General features: G+C 40.7%; 2 protein-coding genes across 5 annotated transcripts; one reads left to right on the top strand and one right to left on the bottom strand.

Annotated features, from left to right (window-relative positions):
• The first annotated feature begins 1066 nt into the window (after positions 1–1066).
• Positions 1067–15097, top strand: dok2 (docking protein 2). 2 transcript variants are annotated; one of them, XM_021606706.2, is made up of 5 exons: positions 1067–1234; positions 5093–5401; positions 6094–6205; positions 13109–13320; positions 13678–15097. In XM_021606706.2, the coding sequence occupies exons 1-5, from the start codon at positions 1175–1177 to the stop codon at positions 14668–14670; spliced, it is 1686 nt and encodes a 561-aa protein (XP_021462381.1). In that variant the 5' UTR covers positions 1067–1174; the 3' UTR covers positions 14671–15097. The 2 variants fall into 2 exon arrangements, with proteins under 2 accessions (XP_021462381.1, XP_021462382.1); XM_021606707.2 differs by having other exon boundaries at positions 1068–1234; positions 13109–13284; positions 13678–15080.
• A 1738-nt stretch (positions 15098–16835) lies between these two features.
• kazald3 (Kazal-type serine peptidase inhibitor domain 3) lies at positions 16836–20113 on the bottom strand. 3 transcript variants are annotated; one of them, XM_021606704.2, is made up of 4 exons: positions 19215–20113; positions 18507–18667; positions 18110–18257; positions 16836–17974 (listed from the first exon to the last, which is right to left on the bottom strand). In XM_021606704.2, the coding sequence occupies exons 1-4, from the start codon at positions 19735–19737 to the stop codon at positions 17889–17891; spliced, it is 918 nt and encodes a 305-aa protein (XP_021462379.2). In that variant the 5' UTR covers positions 19738–20113; the 3' UTR covers positions 16836–17888. The 3 variants fall into 3 exon arrangements, with proteins under 3 accessions (XP_021462379.2, XP_021462378.2, XP_021462380.1); XM_021606703.2 differs by having other exon boundaries at positions 16836–17977; positions 19215–20111; XM_021606705.2 differs by having other exon boundaries at positions 16836–17977; positions 20007–20104.
• Positions 20114–21071: the final 958 nt, after the last annotated feature.

Raw genomic sequence — 21071 nt, 5'->3', positions numbered from 1 at the left:
TTTTCCCCAGAAATGTGTCACTCAAATGTCACATGAATACACATTAGACATGGCAAAATGTATAGAATTGCAAGAAAATTAGCTTTAAACTGAAAAAAAAAAATTGCACACCATGACAAAATGTGTAGAATTGCAGAAAATAAGCTTTAAAACTGCACCAACAAGAGGGGTGTGAACAGTTTGTGTCACGAACAGTGCTTTTTCCCATAAAAATAGATGTGGCGCGCACGCAGGGCGAGGCGCAGGATGTTCCCTAATATTGGAAGGTGGGGCCCGAGTGAAAAAGTTTGTAAACCCCTTACAGTTTTTTGCTAACATGACCCAAATATGGCCAACAAGTCTATTTTGCATTTATTCAAATGTTGCTTAGATGATGGAAAATGGACACAGGAAGGATGCACTAATTTGACCACAAAGTCAGACGGGTTGTGAAATGAAAATAATTGTACAGAATTTACTAAATGTAGCCCATACTAATAAGGCTATAAGATTATTCGATTTTTTGAGCCATCCTGCTACACCAATTACATTTTACTTATGAATGGTGACACTTGTACATTTATCGTACTCTTGATATTGTTTTTATGGAACATGCAAAACATGTAATATGTAACATTCAAAACAATTGCGCCTCTTGTGATTGAGAAACAAGAGGTTCACACACCAAAAGGCCACACACACACACACACACACACACACACACACACACACACACACACACACACACACACACACACACACACACACACACACACACACACACACACACACACACACACACACACACACACACACACACACACACACACACACACAGGGTGGCAAGTAGCCTAGTGGTTAAAAGAGTTGGGCCAGTAATCTTTGCTTTGCTTTTTCAAATCCCCGACTAGGTGAAAAATCGTTGATGTGCCCATGAGCAAGACAGTTAACTCTAATTGCTCCTTTAAGTCGCTCTGGACAAGAGCGTCTGCTAAATGACAAAAATGTACCACACACACACAGTGTTTTAGTACTGAACTGCTGTGTTCTGTGATGCAGCTGCGCATACAGGAAGTCAACATGACAGGGAACTTGAGGTGTTTGCGTCATTTGTAGATAGATACCACAAGCAGGGCGTCGTGTTGAACAGAAAGATAAAAGTGGAGAGGAGTAGGGGCAACAGAGCTGGTACACCATGGAGGAAGACATCAGGAAGAAAGGAATGCTCTACTTACAGCAACATAGGTTTGGCAAGGTAAGATCTGCCACAGCTCCTTTGTAGCACTCTCCTCGGAGTCTCTGTGTGGCCTGAACACACTATTAATATGTGTTGCTTACTCACACACATAAACTCAATGGCTTCTGCCTTCTCGATATCATGAGCATGAGTCATCCATCAATCTAGTAGTGGTATTGTTATCATGTAAGAAACAGCTGCTAATTGATTGAGGTTGTGAAATCATCTACACTGTAAAACAAAAAATCTAGTTGTTTCAAGTAATTATTATTTAGTAAATGGTTCCACAGCCTTTTTTTGGTTTACTTCACTTTTTGGTCACGGAGTGTTACCTGAACAAAAAAAATAGTTGGCCCAAACTTGACAAAACGTAGGCAAAAATTCAGCCAACTTAAAATTATGTTTGCTCAAATTGCCTCATATGTTCATTAAACTACAAATTATTATTTGTGCGGCTAACCTAAAAAAAAGCTGTGGAATTAGCTGTACAAACACGCAGTGTTTTTAACATTAAAACAGAATAAAATGCCCCACCAAAATTAGACAACTATACAGAAAACCCCAAAATTGCTGAAATCAAAACAATGATGAGAGAATAGTCAGATTAACTGATAATTGACAGACATGGTGGCGTAGCAGGAAGATCTAAATGCCATGTGAGTTCAAATCCCAGGTTAGGACATGTTGAATAAAATAATTACTATATAATTGAGCATGCACAATGTAATCATGTATGTCAAAGTATGTACAATGTGAAAGTTAAAAGCACTGTGTGTGTGTGTAATCAGTTGCACAGCCTTTTTTAGTTTTGATGCCAAAATAATAATTTATAGCTGAATGAACATATGAGACAAGTTGAGCAAACACATACAGTTGAAGTCGGAAGTTTACATACACCTTAGCCGAAGACATTTAAACTCAGTTTTTCACAATTCCTGACATTTAATCCTAGTAAAAATACCCTGTTTTTGGTCAGTTACGATCACCACTTTATTTTAAGAAAGTGAAATGTCAGAATAATAGTAGAGAGAATGATTTATTTCAGCTTTTATTTATTTCATCACATTCCCAGTGGGTCAGAAGTTTACATACACTCCCTTGGTTCACTCCAGATCTGACTGCCCTCGACCAGCACAAAAACATCCTGTGGCGGACAGCACTAGCATCGAATAGTCCCCGCGATATGCAACTTTTCAGGGAAGTCAGGAACCAATACACGCAGTCAGTTAGGAAAGCAAAGGCTAGCTTTTTCAAGCAGAAATTTGCATCCTGTAGCTCTAATTCCAAAAAGTTTTGGGACACTGTAAAGTCCATGGAGAATAAGAGCACCTCCTCCCAGCTGCCCACTGCACTGAGGCTAGGAAACACTGTCACCACCAATAAATCCACGATAATCGAGAATTTCAACAAGCATTTCTCTACGGCTGGCCATGCTTTCCTCCTGGCTACCCCAACCCCAGCCAACAGCTCCGCACCCCCCGCAGCTACTTGCCAAAGACAAAGACAACACCTACTTTCCTTCCAGTTCTCTGCTGCCAATGACTGGAACGAATTTCAAAAATCGCTGAAGTTGGAAACTTATATCTCCCTCACTAACTTTAAGCATCAGCTATCTGAGCAGCTTACCGATCGCTACTGCTGTACACAGACCATCTATAAATAGCCCATCCAATCTACCTACCTCATCCCCATATTGTTATTTTTATCTACTTTTTTGCTCTTCCGCACACCAGTATTTCTACTTCATCATCTGCACATCATCATCTGCACATCTATCACTCCAGGGTTAATTTGCAAAATTGTAATTACATTGCTACTATGGCCTATTTATTGCCTTACCTCCTCACGCCATTTGCACACACTGTATATAGACTTTTTCTATTGTGTTATTGACTGTACGTTTGTTTTTTTCCATGTGTAACTCTGTGTTGTTGTTTGTGTCGCACTGCTTTGCTTTATATTGGCAAGGTCGCAGTTGTAAATGAGAACTTGTTCTCAACTGGCCTACCTAGTAAAATGAAGTTAAATAAAAAATAAATCAATCAAACAAATTAGCATTTGGTAGCATTGCCTTTAAATTGTTTAACTTGGGTCAAACATTTCAGGTAGCCTTCCACAAGCTTCCCACAAATTCCTCCTGACACTGGTGTAACTGAGTCAGGTTTGTAGGCCTCCTTGCTCGCACACGCTTTTTCAGTTCTGCCCACAAATTTTCTATAGGATTGAGGTCAGGGCTTTGTGATGGCCACTCCAATACCTTGACATTGATGTCCTTAAGCCATTTTGCCACAACTTTTTAAGTATGCTTGGGGTCATTGTCAATTTGGAAGACCCATTTGTGACCAAGCTTTAACTTCCTGACTGATGTCTTGATACAATATATCCACATAATTTTCCTGCCTCATGATGCCATCTATTTTGTGAAGTGCACCAGTCCCTCCTGCAGCAAAGCAGCACCACAACATGATGTTGCCATCCCAGTGCTTCACGGTTGGGATGGTGTTCTTCGGCTTGCAAGCCTCCCCCTTTTTCCTCAAAACATAACGATGGTCATTATGACCAAACAGTTCTATTTTTGTTTCATCAGACCAGAGGACATTTCTCCAAAACGTACGATCTTTGTCCCCATGTGCAGTTGCAAACCGTAGTCTGTCATTTTTTATGGCGGTTTTGGAGCAGTGGCTTCTTCCTTGCTGAGCGGCCTTTCAGGTTATGTCGATGTAGGACTTGTTTTACTGTAGATGTAGCTACTTTTGTACCCAGCATCTTCACAAGGTCCTTTGCTGTTGTTCTGGGATTGATTTGCAATGGGGAAAGAATAGGGTTTTGTGATAAACGCCGAAAATAAGATCTGAGGTTAACACAGGCTGAGGAGATCTTATACGTTTTGTTTTATGAGATAATATCAGCAAGTTAACATGACCTTTATGAATTATGAAGGCTTTATGTTATTTTTTTAATTGACAGAAATGCTTCAAAATTCACAAAAAGTTACATTAGCTGATGAAAATGATCTCAGAACAAAACTTATAAGATCTCCTAAGCCTGTCTTTACCACATACCTTATTTTCAACATTTATCCAATGCCCCTACAAAAGTGACATTCATTTCTCCATGGCAGAGTTAGTTAATACAAAAAGATGCAATTACTATTTCTCTCTTTCACACACATATTTCTTTTTTTCACTGTTTTCAATCCCCTCACGACACGTTTTGATTTGAGATAGTCGTCTGTTGGCATCACCAGCGGTATTTATCCAGTTATAAAGGCAAACGGCAACCAATAACTTTTATGTGGTACAGCTAAAGAGTTCCATAGTTCAGTACCAGAGACTTATGTAGATTAAGGAGTCTTTGTTTAGTTAAACCAGGGGGAATAACCTATAGTTAAGGTCAATTTCCTGTCAGGCTAGACTTTCCTGATGTGTTTGTATTAGCTCCAGGAGTAGGATTGCGGGTCTCAGACCAGTCTCGAAATTCCCCATAGAGGGTTTTGTTTTAATGGTACAATAGCAGCAGTAGCAGCCAATCTGCAAAACCCATCTCCACTGTGGTAGACTGAATCAATCGCATTTCTTTGTTGTAATTGCAAAATATTTCATTTTTTAAAGGAACTTCACAGAGCAAAGCATCCAAGTTATTCCCCTCGACAGTATTGAGCAATGCCATATGAAGAGCAGTGTTGACAATGGATTCACTTTATCTTCCTCTTTTCACCTGCTGAACCATTTGGATACCAGGCTATAGGAAGTGAAACTAGTAATAGGGCTTACCAGTAGCCTCATGAAACAAGCAGAGACATCCCTTAAAATATGAATATTGGCCTTCTGTGCCTCTGTTGCTGTTTGACCCCATGCTTTGTCTACTCCCATACAGAAATGGAAAAAGGTCTGGTCGATCCTGTACAGGGAGAGTACCTGCTCCATCTCACGCTTGGAGTTCTTTGAATGCAAAGATGGTGCGAGCACCCTGGAGAAATCAGACAAAAACCTCCGCAAGCAGCAGGAGAGCAAGAAGGTGATCAAGCTAAGCGACTGTATCCGGGTGTCAGAAGTGGACATGGAGGGCTCCCCGAAAGACTGTGGCCAGTTCCATGTGGAGACTGCAGACAAACTTTTTGTGTTTGCTGTGGAGATGGTCGAGCTGGACGACTGGACACAGAAACTGTGCGAAATTGCATTCCCTGTACGTTCAGTCAGATCCCTTGTTCTGTCAGGTTTGATTCTGCTTAAAAGTAGAGGGATCGCACTTTATATGATGCTGCATGTCCAGTTCATGTACAGTTCAACATAGGGCTGGGGACCTAAATCATAACTGATATACTGTAAACATACATACAGCAATATATGACATTACACTTCAAAATATTTTTGAAAAGCAAGCAGATAACTCAGGAACTCAAAACTGTCATGCTATATAGAAAAAATACTCTGTCACACACTGACTTCTGAGAGTTGACTCTACCATCATGTGATGAAAAACAGTAGCAGGGTTTACCAAAGAAACTGACTAATTTTAGCTGTTTTTAGCTGAAGAGTAATGGCTCACTCAGCTTGTGTTTTGAACTTAGTTAACAGTCTCTCCCTTATATGCTTTGTATTAGCAAAATACAATTCAGGAGGAAAAAACAGTGCCAAAGCAGTAGCTAGCCCGCATTATCCATCATCCAACTAACACTGGTGAAACAGCAGGTACAGATCTAGTGCTTAGTACACAAGTGAACACTGCTAAGTACACAAGTTAACACTGTTATTATTACGCACAAGCACAACCAACAATACAAACATTCCAAGGCCCTGCAGTCTGTTTTCTTCTTCCAATATGTGGAAATGTTGACGTACACAGTATGTTTATGATGGTATATTTGACCAATGCAGATGAACTGGGGTGAGAAAGGAGGGATGAAACGTAACAGTATGCAGCGATCAAAGGAAGATGCTGCAGAAATGGGGATGGAGGACAACTCTCTGTACAGCAGAAGAGACAGTGGTAAGTCTTGCTATTTACCCCATGAAGGAAAACAAAATAATTTTATATAGCAAGACACATACACCCGTGCATGCATGCAAGCACACACACGCACGCACACACACACACACGCACGCGCAGGCACACACACACACACACACGCACGCGCACACGCACACACACACACACACACACAGGACATTCTCAGATAACTGCAGAGAAAAGTGTCACTGATACTGTATGTCTACATACGTAGCACTTGCTGTGGCCCACTGTATTTAATACAGCCCTGAGCTCTTTCAGGTCATGGGACACTGTTCTTTGACATTCATCTAATGTCTTGTAATGAGAGGATAAAGGTGCCTGACGTGACTCAACTCATCACTACTCTGATCACTTACTGGAGTGTATACTGGAGTGTATACAGAGCTCAAGTTGAGGAACCTAGGGCTTTAAATAAGTAAGTCATATTGGGGTGTATACATTGGAGCATTACAGTAACAGGACTTCAGATTAATTTGAATAAAGGAAGTGCTTCTTTATATTTTCCATTTGAGGTAAATGTTCAAAAAACTTGACTATACAGTATATAAAATAAAATAAAATATAAATGTCAATATATAATATAAAACCAAACTGCATTTTGTAATACATTTTCTGTGGCCTCTTACACACAGACACATTGTGTACATCTCTGTCTTATTTTGACTGTTATACATAGTGGAAAATTGTGACATATTTTCCTGTCTTGTGGTTGATGAGCATTGCACCACCAGTGTCCGCATGTTTGCACATTGACCACTTACTTATCAGTCAGAAGAGTTACATCCTGTTCTCTACTGTTTTCTGTTCTCTCCATGTCTTAAAAGTACAATGAGGCACTTACTTTTGACATATACATTTGATCTGTTAAATATCACATCCTTTCAACCAACAACATTTAGGGCTGATTTCTCAGACATAGGTGAATAGAAGCCCTGGACTAAAAAGCTATTTCAATGGAGATTCTCCATTGAGCATGCTTTTTAATCAAAGACTTAATCTGCGTCTAGTTTTTAGCTATGTTTTTCTCATCCTGGATCTTGGATATTCTTGTCTACAACTGTCAGTTCCTTATTGATAAAAACTAGAACAAGATGTGTCCTTAGCAGCAACATCGTAATAGCTACAGCACTGTGGCAGTGATTTGAGTTAAGTATACCAGTATGTCTATTTCTGAGGGGCTGTAACCTATGTGCGGTCAATTATTAGTAGATGCATGTGAGGTAAACCAGAGCCTGCGTTTGAGATCACAAGCTTAACAACTTCAGCATGCAGCTTTCAGCTGACAGGCCTGCAGCCAGTGTATCGTTCTGAGGGTAAAACACACACTCTGATTCAGATTGTAACAGGATCTCTGTGTGTGATATGAATAGGCATATCTCCACTGAGCTGATCGTAGCCAGATACTGTATGAGCCAAAGCAAGAATAGTTGTATAATGTGAAATTAGTGCTTGGGCTTCAAAAATATTGTTTTCTATCAGCATTACACAGTATATGTAGTAGTCATGGCACCTTTGAGTTGAAATGTCTGCAGTGACTGTGTAGTCATCCATCTTGAATTCTCTGTTTTTTTTATTTCATGTGCCATTTTCAGTCATGCAATCCCATGCCTCTCATAAACAAACAGCAAATGCATGTGGTGCACCAGGCAGAGGAAGCAACTCCTCAACCTCAACCTTCTGAAACAAGCACCTGGGAAGATATTAACCCAAAAACCAAAACACTTATCCATAGCATTTTACAGGGCCACGCTTAGTTCAATGTGCCTCCAAATAGACCTACAGACAGACTGCAAAGTATCACATGACCTGAAGGCAATGTAGAACGGAGCATTTTTTTTTAAATACATTCGGGTGAGAAACTGGTTTAGTGGTTTAGGCTCATCCACCAGTGGCAAAGAGGTGGAGCTGAGCTACTGTATAGAGAAGTCAGCGAGTTTATTTTAAGAACAGGGTATTTCTGTCAGATAGGGCTTGGATGTAACAGGAAGTCAATAGGCGCTTCTCTCTTTTTGTTGGTTGAGGAAGTCCTAAGAGGTTACAAGCCAGTGCATCTTTTCAACGAAACATCCTCTACTCAGTGCAGCAATATATTTGTGGCTTACTAAGACATATTTTACAAACATGCTGCTCTGCTCAGCTCTCTCTCAGGTGCTGCTCAAAGACGCTACAGTGAAGATCCAGCTCAGTCAAGGGTGCTTTCAAAACATGACAAACGGATCTGTAAAAAAATGCAGCAACCCAATGGTTTTCAATGGGAGCAGTGCGTTGGGGGAGGGCCTAGGGTTGTGGTGTGCTGTCAATCAGAAAAGTTGCCAAGATATGTCCGTGACAACCAATTAAAAATGTAGAACACCGTTTCTTGCTAACTATTTCTCCCCACCCTACTACACCGCTGCGTTTGACATGTCCCAGCTAGCAATGAGGAATCGGCCCAGAAGCGGCCCTCTTCCGGGGGGCCAGAACTGATTGAATCGGCCCGGAATCGGGTGTCGGACTCGGCCAGGAATCAAAATAAATGACTGCCCAGAATCGGCCCAAGTACATCGGGCCGTGTCCGTCTACCGGAATTCAGCCGAATTTGAATCCACCCAGAAGCGGCCCGATGCTAATTTAAATAAATGTATACAAAATTACCCGATTTAGTAATTTTAAATATTACTATTATTCATTTTATACATACAAATATACCCATCCACAAAAAAAAAAAAAATGTGTTGAAGGAAACACCATACACTTGGTGAACGTGTCAGTGTGCATGCTCCTGGCCCGCCACAGGAGTCGCTACAGTGCGATGGGACACAGCAACAATGACAAAATATGGAAAAATAAATAATAAAATGTTAATTATATAAAGCATATGTAATCATCTGCCAGAGAGTAGCCCTAATTGTCCCGAGCCCCAAGTTATACATTTGGGCCAGATAACTCACACCAGAATCGGCCCGAGCTCAATCCTTGCATCCTAGCCATAAGTAATACTCAGGCCACATGAGTAATAAGTAATATTCGGGCCCAGACTCGGGACACATGACGTTTGACTCTCAGCCGAGTGCACCTACCTACTCTCAGCCAGAATCGGCCCAGATCCACTGTGCTAGCTGGGGTGTTTCATGCATTTTGGTTTGAAGGCACCCTAAAGGGAAGGGATAGTGATGGATGTGACAGGTTTTCACAAGTGTCGGTTTCCATCCTTTTCATCCATAAGTGGAAAGTATTGTCTTTGAAACCATGCTAACACATTGTGAGTCTGATCTACAGTATATTCAAACTCCCATTACATTAGCTCTCTCTAAAGGGATTTGTGAAAATGTACGTACAGTACCTTCAGAAAATATTCAGACCCCTTGAATTTTTCCACATTTTCTTAGGTTACAGCCTTGTTCTAAAATTGATTCAATTGTTTTTTTCTTCTCACAATACCCCATAATGACCAAGCATGATGTATGATGCTGCCACCACCATGCTTCACTGTAGGGATGGTGCCAGGTTTCCTACAGATGTGACGCTTGGCATTCAGGCCAAAGTTAGATTCTAAATACATGGCTCTGTGTAGGTCTAGGATTGGTAATGAGAATGCATTCCACTTTTCTCTCTCATAAAGACTGTAATCCAAGTGAATGGAAAACAGGAGTAATATGCCTCTGGCTGTGACTGGGATTTGATCTCCCTCCCACAGAGCAACTGACAAAGTGCAGTGCTCTCCCCCATAGCTTATATTCATTGCACCGACTGTAACTTGGCTTGTTTCGTTCATCATGGGAACCACAGTAGCAGTGGGGAGGGGGTCCAGCACTGGAATGATCACTTTACAACTGGAATTTTTGGGGAAATCAGTTAGCCTGCAGTACAATATGCTAGGACATGACAGAGAGTCTGGTGTTGTTTAACTCTGCACTGTACAGTTGCGGCCAAATATATTGTCACACTTGCACTTTTCTAAAATAATTCACTATTTCTTCTAAAAAAAATGAAAATAAAAATGAAATAAAACCTGTTATTAGATTTTCAACATTGAAGAACCAATTACATTTCTGGAAACTTAAGTTTACATTTTTGATTGAGAAAATAAAGACAAATGGCATGGACAAAATTATTGCCACTCCCGGGCTAGTACTTGGTTGTTCAGCCTTTGACCAAGATAACTGCAGACAAACACTTATTGTAGCCATCAATGAGCTTGCTGCACCGTATACTGACAATTTGCCCCACTTCTTAACAACAAACTGCTCTAATTCTTCAACATTTGAGGGATGCCCTCCACCAACTGCTGTTTTCAGATCTCGTTATAGCTTTTATATGTGATTCAGATCTCGACACTTCGCTGGCCACTCCAGAACAGTCGAACACTTCTTCTTAAACATTTCTGGCTGCTTTTTATGTGTGTTTGGGGTTGTTGTCCTGCTGGAAGACCCACAACCTTCAATGTAGACCCATTTTTTGGACACTGCCCACTCGGCACAAACTGGTTGAATCAATGTTGTTTCAACGTAATTTGTCAACATATTGTGACGTTGAATCTATGTGGAAAAAATGAATCGACGTAAGCTTTTTTTTGACAGTGAAATTTCAACAACAGGATTGTAGTGTCTTCAGAAAGTATTCATATCCCTTGACTTATTCCACAATTTATTGTGTTAGAGTCTGAATTCAAAATTGATTAAAGTGATTTTTTTGTCATCCATCAACACACAATACGCCATAATGACAATGTGAAAACATGTTTTTAGAACATTTCAAATTGCAAACGTATAAAAAATGAAATACAGAAATGTAGTTTACAGACGTATTCACACCCCTGAGTCAATACAATACATGTTAGAATCACCGTTGGCAGCGATTACAGCTGATGAGTCTTTCTGGGTAAGTCTCTAAGAGCTTTGCACACCTGGATTGTACAATATTTGCTAAAAATTCTTCAAGTTCTGTCAAGTTGGTTGTTGATCATTGCTAGACAGCCATTTTCAAGTCTAGATTTTCAAGCCGAATTAAGTCAAAACTGTAATTAGGCCACTAATTATCTTGCTAAGCAACTCCAGTGTATATTTGTCCTTGTGTTTTAGCTTACTGTCCTGCTGAAAGGGGAAATCGTCTCCCAGTGTCTGTTGGAATGTAGACTGAACCAGGTTTTCCTGCTTAGCTCTATTCCGTTTTCTTTTATCCCCCCCCAAAAATCCCTAGTCCTGGCTGATGACAAGCATACTCATAACATGATGCAGCCACCACCATGCTTGGAAATATGACGAGTGGTACTCAGTGATGTGTTGTGTTGGATTTGCCCCAAACATAACACTTTGTATTCAGGACATAGAGCTAATTTCTTCGCCACATTTTTTTGCAGTTTGACTTTATTGCCTTATTGCAAACAGGATGCATGTTTATAAAAACAATATAAAAAAAATTTCAGGCATCCTTCTTTTCACTCTGTCATTTAGGTTAGTATTGTGGAGTAACTACAATGTTGTTAATCCATTGTCAGTTTTCTCCTATCACAACCATTAAACTCTCGAACAGTCTTAAAGTCACCATTGGCCTCATGGTGAAATCCCTGAGTGGTTTACTTCCTGTCTGGCAACTGAGTTAGGAAGGATGCCTGTATATTTGTAGTGCCTGGATGTATTGATACACCCTCCAAAGTATAATTCATAACTTCACCATGCTCAAAGAAATATTCAATGTCTGATTATTTATTTTTTTACTCATCTACCAATAGGTACCTTTCTTTGCAAGGCATTGGAAAACCTCCCTGGTCTTTGTGGTTGAATCTGTGTTTGAAATTCACTGCTCAAATTGAGGGAACTTACAGATAATTGTATGTGTGAGGTACAGAGATGAGGTAGTCTTTCAAAAATCATGTTAAGCACTGTTATCGCACACAGAGTGAGTCGAATGTATTATGGGACTTGCTAAACACCTTTTTATTCCTGAATCTATGTAGACTTGGCATAACAAATAGTTTGAATACTTACAGACTCAAGACATTTCAGTTTTGAATTTTGTATTAATTTGTAAAAATGTCTTAAATGTAATTCCACTTTGACATAATGGGGTATTGTGTATAGGCCAGTGATACAAGATCTCAACGGGTCAAGGGGTGTGAATACTTTCTGAAGGCACTGAATGTCATCATGGTAACCAAATTCCAACATAGACAAACTTTGTATATAATGTCAACGCAACCAAATATCAACATTTGAAGGACAGTTTGTATAAACTAGTCATTTGTATGTTGGATTCACATCTCCATCAACCAAGAATGTAAGTTAAAGAATAGGACTAAATCAAATCAAACTTCATTTAAAGTGCATTTAAAGCTTGATTTGATTTAGTCCTATTCTTTAACTTAGATTTTTGTTTGAGATGGAGACGTGATCCAACAAATCCAGTAGTGTAGTGTAGGGCAAATGCAAGTAAGCACAGTTTACTTTTTTTGTTTGTTTTGCCAAGTTTACCCACAATTTGCAGAAAAATACATTTAAAGTATAGGAAGAGTGACTTTTTTCCCTGCACTGGCGTTCAGTGAATTTTTTTACCACTACATCACTGAACATATCAATTATTAATTTGTAGACACATTGGAAGTAAAGCCAGACTAAGTCAGTGGCACAGGTGGAACTATTCAAGCAAAAGATACACCTCCTTCATATGTTGATATTTGGTTTCATTGACAACCAAACACAATGCAATATCACTTTTGAAATACTATAAAAACTGTATATGGGTTTACATACTTTTATCACTAGGTGTAAAAATCCATGTGTAATAAGGACACTGCAATTTGAGTCAGTGTGATACTGTTTGCGTTGAGTTAGAGCAGAGTGTCTGTCTGTTTCCCAGACTGTCTGTCTGTTACATCCTGTCTGTCTGTTGTCTGTTTCCCAGCATTGAAGGAGTTCAGGGTGGTGGTGAGGAGGACGGAGGCAGCAGAGCGCTGCAAGCTGAGAGGCCCCTATGTTCTACGGACAGACTTCGACAGCCTCCTCCTCAAAGAGCCCAAGTCAGGAGAGGTTCTTTTCACCTGGCCCTACCGCTACCTCCGGAGGTTCGGACGGGACAAGGTGACCTTCTCATCAACTGTCAACTACAAAAGCCCAGTAATCACAACAACATCTAAAATCTCAACAAATCTCTCTTGGAATGGTTGAGGATAGGGTTGTAAAATTCCGGTAACATTCCCAGTATTCCAAGGTTTTCAAGAAATCCTTGTTGGGGGATTCCTGGATATCCCGCTTTTTCCCTCCTGATTTCACCAATCTTCTTACTGGGACTTCTGGGAATTTTGGGCAATTTTTGCAACCCTAGTTGAGGACAATTATAATAGTGTGTAAGAAAGGTAACCCAAATACAGTACAGTCTTTAAATAAAGCACAACAAGGTTTCTCCCTATGAGTGAATAGCTGATAATTATATGTAAGAAAGTTTTAAGCAATCTCACACAAATTTCTTTACAGGTGACATTTTCCTTTGAAGCGGGTCGCAGATGTGACTCTGGCGAAGGTAGCTTTGAGTTTGACACCAAACAGGGCAACATGCTGTTCCATGCACTGGAGTCAGCCATCAACCTCCAGAGGAGTGCAGGCCTACCCTTCCGACAGACCTCAGGAGGCCAGGAGATGGACCCTGGGCCCAGGCTCCTGCCAGCAGGGGAGCCGGGTGTTTACAGCACCGTCAATGAAGCCCTGCAGAGGGACGGATCGTCTCCCCCACACCTCCCCCAGGCCAAATTGGAGCCCCCCATGGAGAAACTCCTCACCGGGGTCAAGAGCCTGACACTGGACACCAGAGGCATTCCCTGCAAGAACCAGGTGAAGAACATCTCCAGCTGCCCTCTGATGAACAGCGAGAGTCAGACCTACTCTGAGATCAACATGCCTCTGGAGAGGAGGCAGCAGGAGGATAAGCCCTCCCTCAGCCTCAGCGCTGGACCCAACCACTCCTCAAAGGACTCAGACTACTCTCTCCCCTTTGACACCATTGCCAAGAACCTGATGGCAGACATGCTGCTTAGTGTCCACCTCCCCCTGGGGGTGGAGCCGCAAGGCTGTGAGAGGTCAGGCTGCCAGATGGACGATGCTCCAGATCCCCTCTATGACAGCATTGATGAGTTGGCCATCCGATCAGGCCTAAGTAGGTCTGAGGGCACTAAAGTCAGATACACGAAGGCAGAGCACATCTATGATGAACCGGAGGGCTGTGCTGCAGCTATAGCTTTGGAGCCTAACTGCCCCACCTCTGTTTACGATGACCCCGAGGAGGTCAGAGGTCAGGCATGGAAAATCATGGGCACCATAGTTGACCCCAATGGCCACGAGTATCCATACAACCCTCACGTTGACGACTACGCTGTCCCCAAGCCACCTAAGAGAGCTTTTCCGCCGGATACACCCCAACATGAAGAGGAGGAAAACTCTCCGTATGATAACGTGAGGGTGAAAATTAACTAATGTGAAAAAAAGAGGGTGCCCACATCACAGATGTCATCATGAAATGATCTGGGATACTGTGTGAGCCCATTGTAAACCTGAATTCAGAGGATTTCTCAAGCTTTGTTGACTACTGTTCCCTGATGCTTCATAAAACCACTATGCCCAACATATTTAATTTTAATCGTGGTTTATCATATACCCAATTTCTGCTGTGAAGGCCTTGAATACACAATAACTACAATAACCTACAATAACTTATATGTTTTACACTGTATGCTGTTGTACAGTCTTTGGCCAGCAGGAGGTACCAGCACAGCTTGACTCCAAGTTCTCTTTGTAAGTACTTTTTAATCTTTGAAGCAGGATGTTTTGTATAAGAAAGTTACTTAACTTGTAAATCTGAAAATAAATGTGATCTTTAAGTCCTATGGATTTTGATACTGAATCTGTCTGCTCAGCATCTATTTAAAAAATATAATTAATAGGGGTAAAAAGTTCTGGAATACATTTGCATTATTTGAATCTCTGGAAAAGTATTTCCTGATGCTTTTCATGTGGTAGAAGTACAATGTGCCCCAGAGAAATCCTGTATTATCCTGTATATTGTACAGTGGCTTGTGAAAGTATTCACCCCCTTGGCATTCTTCCTATTTTGTTGCCTTACAACCTGGAATTAAAATTGATTTTAATTTATATCACTTGATTTAAACATGCCTACCACTTTGAAGATGCAAAATATTTTTTATTGTGAAACAAACAAGAAATAAATCAAAAAACTGAAAACTTGAGGGTGCATAAGTATTCACCCCCCCAAAGTCAATACTTTGTAGAACCACCTTTTGCATCAATTACAGCTGCAAGTCTCTTGGGGTATGTCTCTATAAGCTTTGCACATCTAGCCTCTGGGATTTTTGCACATTCTTCAAGGCAAAACTGTTCCAGCTCCTGTTCCAAGTTGGATGGGTTCCGCTGGTGCACAGCAATCTTTAAGTCTGGATTGAGGTCTAGGCTTTGAATAGGCCATTCCAATACATTTAAATGTTTCCCCTTAAACCACTCGAGTGTTGCTTTAGCAGTATGCTTAGGGTCATTGTCCCGCTGGAAGGTGAATCTCCTATTTTTTATAACCCAACCCTGATCTGTACTTCTCCACAACTTTGTCCCTGACCTGTTTGGAGCGCTGCTTGGTCTTCATGGTGCCGCTTGCTTGGTGGAGCCCCTTGCTTAGTGGTGTTGCAGACTCTGGGGCCTTTCAGAACAGATGTATATATACTGAGATCATGTGACAGATCATGTGACATTTAGATTGCACACAGGTGGACTTTATTTAATTAATTATGTGACTTCTGAAGGTAATTGGTTGCACCAGATTTTATTTAGTGGCTTCAAAGCAAAGGGGGTAAATACAGATGCACGCATCACTTTCAGTTTATTTTTTTTGAATTTTCTGAAACAAGTAATTTTTTTCATTTCACTTCACCGATTTGGACTATTTTGTGTATGTCCATTACATAAAATCCAAATAAAAATCCATTCAAATTACAGGTTGTAATGCAACAAAATAGGAAAAACGCCAAGGGGGATGAATACTTTTGCAAGGCACTGTATTTTTTCTTGCTTTGTCTCCTAATTCCTGCTACCTTTCAAGGAATGTCAATTTCCCTACTTTCTTTGCATCACTAAAACATAGCTCTGAAATAAAACAGGCCCTGAATGTTTATTATGTTTTCCACCCTGGTGCTGTCTGTGACTGTCAATCAAGGCAAGTAGCTATGTTTCAAGCAGACCTGAACTGCTTCCCTCAAACTTTTTGGCTTTCCTCCTTTGCCAGTAATGTATTTTCAGTGGACAGGATATTAGACGAGCTCGAGGGAACTGAAAGCCCCATGCCCATCTGAGCCTCAAACAATCCTCTTGATATCTAAAAGTTTTCCATACAGTTAAAAATAAATGGATTCCAAGACTTGGGGAGTTACTCCTTGACTGGGGTTTTCCTCCAATGATGGGCTCTGCTTGAAATAACACAGCAAAAGAAAATGGAAGCAAACAAACAGGGATATTGTCTGGTTATTTCAAGAGTAGGGGTCCAGACCATGGCTTTGATTTACACCAGTATGACTGTAATTACTTTAACAGTCAGTGTTGCTGAAGGGACTTTGGCACGCAAATACACGCAGAGACTGTTTGTGATTACTGTTTTTCATTTATTGCATATTTCTTTCTTCTGGGAATGCAATATGTAACAGTAACAGTAACAGTATGTAGTAAGCCATCACCGCTTCAAAATGTACGCATTTTACATTTAATTTGTCCATACAGATTTTTTTTTATCCAGATGAAAGCATAAATAATTTGGAAAAACATATATCCCATTTGAGATGATTTGATATATTGTAATATTCAGAAGTAGCATAATATAACAAATCTTTGTAATATAATTTGTTATATAATATATTCATAATATTCTTAGTCTGATGTTGCTTCCTTTGCGTAGATGTAGTAGGAATGACTATATTTAGATCAAGTCCAAGGTAGTCCATAATCTCTTAGAAAAGGAAATAGAACCTTGTTGACACAAGAACAAAGGAGATGGTGTTTCTCTTCATGTCTGAGCTGCACAAAAACATTAAAACCATCTGTGGGCTTCTCTCCACCATGACCAGAGCTGGGCTTGGCTTACTGACACATCTTCCCAAGCATTACAGCGATAGATAGAAACCTATAAACCAGCTAAATGTACATTCCAGTTCTGAGACACAACAATGCACCTAGACATTCCACATAGAGTACATCCAGTTGCACATATTGGTTGCACACATGCCAGGTTCATCCTGAGGGGATGGCTAAACCTTTTACCAGACAGTAACAGGACAACTTTCCTGCACTTTGGAATGTAGACTTATAGTCACAAGGAAAATGGGTTTGAACAGCTTTTGAACAAAGAGACATTCATTCCTTATGCTTTCAGTACTATATAGTGTACAATATAGACTTCAGGAATGATCAGACGCTTCCCTAATCAACTTCCACACATATTCACCTATGCTTTTGTTATATATCACGTTCACATCTCCACTTTCACCATCTTGACTACAGATGTAGAGATGAAAACATGGGGTTAAGCTGAACAGTTGTACAAAATATGCATGTGCAACACTACAACAATTGTGAAGACTTTCAGGATGCCATCAGCACCTCCGTTAGTGAGGGCTGATTCTTTACAACGGAGGACATCACTAGTAGTAATCCTCATCATACTCTCTCTCCGAGTGGCCATACTCCAACATTTCCGTCACGTTCTCCGTCAAGTAGACGGACATCTCTTCTGAAAAAGTATTAGATGGGGTTATTAGCCTACGTAGTATCGTAACCAGAGGAGTCAATCTCGCGTCTGTCATTTTGAGAGATTTGTGTGACAGCTGAAGAAAAATGAAAAAAGCTCTAGAACTGTCATTACCTGGACCTAGAACTCCTAACACAGCCATTGCAGAGATGCTGCCGAGCTCGTTCCGAGCGACACAGCGGTAGGTGCCAGCATCGGCCAGGCCAGCTTTCTCGATCTGCAGCCAGCTAGAGAGCTCATACTTCAGGGGACCACCCCGAGACTGTCCAGCACAGCGAAGACAAAGAACATGTTTAAGCATAGCCTACTGTTTAGGACTGAATGAATGAATGTACATAATTCTATGACGCAATATATAAAATTAAATACCAAGGACCTATGCCTAATCCACCCAATATTTCTGCATCATCCAAGAAGTAAGTATGTTGATGGAAACATTTAAAGAATATACTAATGAAACAGCAGAGGATGGTTTTCGAAGCATTGAATGAAGCCTCTAAACAAGGTTCACCTGGACAGATATGTGTGGGTCATCTCCTGGAAGAATAATGTCTCTGCCATCCTTCTTCCATTCAATCATTGCCATTGGAAAGGCAAAGACCTCACAGAGGAACACCATGCTACTACCCGTAACATTCACCAGGTTCTGGGGTGGGACCTTGATGATCGGCACTGAAAAACAGAAGAGGTAGAGTTGGGGTGTTTACGAGCCAATTCCTCTCTCACACAGCTCCTGAGCAGCAAGCTTGACTCCTGGAACTGGTTAAAACAATACATCTTTCTCAATGCCTGTGCGGGAAGTACAGGCCAGCCCCAAAATCCTCAAACCTGGGGGTGGAGTAAAGATTCCTCTCTCTGGATCAGTCTCAGTGAGTTCTCTTGCTACTCTGTCAAAAAAAATCTAAGACTGGTGACAGGAAATCACTTTGCCCTAATCCATATTACATACACTCTTTCTGATTGACTCATGGTCTGTGTCGGATTTTTTTCCCACGTGGCAAAGTGTTACATGGAACAATAAAGTGTGTATTGTATGCAAAATTATCACGTTAATGATTATTTCGTTAGCAGATTGATTGAATGGGTTTTGTTTCTGTTTTGGCCATGATGTTAGTTTCCCCAAGTCATCTTTTGTCTACTGTCTTCCAATTTAATCACGGTTTATGAGCAACAGCACTAGGCGCAAATCAAAGCCATAGCATCATAATAAGCGATTTACCTGTTTTGCATGGACCTTTGCGCTTTATCTTGAGTGCTGAATTTGAGAAGTACGCTTCTTTAAACTGACAATTGTTCATGTATGTTCTGTCATCGGAACCACAAAGCGCATCTTGCGATTGACAGACGCACTGCGGCTCCGCAACTTCTCCATCTCCAACATCCAAATCGTCAATTTTGCATTGAAGATCCGTCCCACAGAGACCGTAAAATACATTAATGTCGCCAATATCACACGTCTGCCCCTCTAGATTTCCACACTCTTGGCAGCAACCACAACTGTCCAAAATGAGCCCAGCCCTGCATTCTTGTGCCACAGGACACAATTCAGGTGAGCACTCACCACAAGCAGTTACATTTCTATCAAACTGATCCTCAAGCCTATCATAATCTAATGGATCGATAATGTAATCTAATGGGTCTATACGTTTGTCAATGTCCTCATCAAACTTGTTCGGGAAGCTTTCACAAGTTCTCATGTTCAGCAAAAACATAATTCCGCAAAGTATTATTTCCCATTGCATTTTGACTGACTGCTGGTCTTCTATGATTTTTTATAGCACTTTTCGTTACAGCACTTTAGCAGAAAAATATAATCCACTATAGGTCTAAAAAATCATTACACAGTCCACTTCAAAGTGTATCCTTTCATTTCCGATATGAAACTTCCAAATACATTCCAATGGTTGGATTGGGGTTGTTCAACAACTGTTGGACAATATTTCTCCCGAAGATCGCTGAGAATGCACAGCCCAGTGCTTTACAACAAAAAACAGAATGTCATTCAACAAACCTGCATTGTAGCCTAGATTTAGGAAAAATATGATTAAGTTTTAAAGCATCCAGCAATTCCCAAGAACAGTGAGAGAAGGAACAGGAGGATATCGGTCTATACAGTAATAATGACCAATGATTTGATAGCAACGCCCACAGACCCAGGGAAAAGTAGTTTTATATTAGATACTCGGTTTTCTCTCGCCAATTGAGCCAAGCTATGAAAATCATGAATTCTGAATTAGGGGAGAGCAATTGAAAATCTCGAATAAAATACAAAAAGAATAATAAAAACAGGCCTGGAATTGTCTCCATAGCATTTCCATTGTCATGGTACACTTTGTTCATAGTACCTTCAGAAAGTATTCATACCCCTTGACTTCTTCCACATTTTGTTGTGTAACAGCCTGAATTCGAAATGTATTAAATTGTTTGTTTTTTCTCACCCTTTGCCTTGATGACAGCTTTGCACACTTTTGGCATTCTCTTTGGCCAGAATGCCAAGCATCACGTCTGGAAGAAACCAGGCACCGCTCATCACCTGGCCAATACCATCCCTACGGTGAAGCGTGGGGGTGGCGGTATCATACTGTTGGGACTGGGAGACTAGTCAGGATCAAGGGAAAGATGAACGGAGCAAAGTACAGAGAGATCCTTGATAAAAACCTGCTCCAAAGCTCTCAAGACCTCAGACTGGAGCAAAGGTTCCCCTTCCAACAGGATAATGACCATAAGCACACAGCCAAGAAAATGCAAGAGTGGCTTTGGGACAAGTCTCTGAATGTCTTTGAGTGGCCCAGCCAGAGCACAGACTTGAACCCGATCGAACATCTCTGGAGAGACCTGAAAATAGCTTTGCAGCAATGCTCCCCATCCAACCCGACAGAGTTTATTAAGGATTAAGAGGATCTGCAGATTGGAGAAACTCCCCAAATACAGTTGTGCCAAGCTTGTAGCATCATACCCAAGAAGACTCAAGGCTGTAATCACTGACAAAGTTGCTTCAATCAAGTACTGAGTAAAGGGTCTGAATACTTAGTTAAATAGTTATTTATTTTTAATAACTTTGCAAAACAAAAATATT

This window comes from Oncorhynchus mykiss, chromosome 6 (assembly GCF_013265735.2).
Source record: "Oncorhynchus mykiss isolate Arlee chromosome 6, USDA_OmykA_1.1, whole genome shotgun sequence".
Taxonomy (NCBI): Eukaryota; Metazoa; Chordata; class Actinopteri; order Salmoniformes; family Salmonidae; genus Oncorhynchus; species Oncorhynchus mykiss.
Note: the sequence above shows the minus strand (reverse complement) of the source record. Positions and strands in the feature narration are given on the sequence as shown.

Coding starts and splice junctions, on each gene's coding strand:
- dok2 (XM_021606706.2), top strand. CDS start 1,175: ATGGAGGAAGACATCAGGAAGAAAGGAATGCTCTACTTACAGCAACAT. Junction 1,235..5,092: donor AGCAACATAGGTTTGGCAAG/GTAAGATCTGCC, acceptor ACTCCCATACAG/AAATGGAAAAAGGTCTGGTC. Junction 5,402..6,093: donor TGTGCGAAATTGCATTCCCT/GTACGTTCAGTC, acceptor TGACCAATGCAG/ATGAACTGGGGTGAGAAAGG.
- kazald3 (XM_021606703.2), bottom strand. CDS start 19,737: ATGCAATGGGAAATAATACTTTGCGGAATTATGTTTTTGCTGAACATG. Junction 18,668..19,214: donor CAAAGGTCCATGCAAAACAG/GTAAATCGCTTA, acceptor TCTGTTTTTCAG/TGCCGATCATCAAGGTCCCA. Junction 17,978..18,109: donor GTTAGGAGTTCTAGGTCCAG/GTAATGACAGTT, acceptor ATACTTTTTCAG/AAGAGATGTCCGTCTACTTG.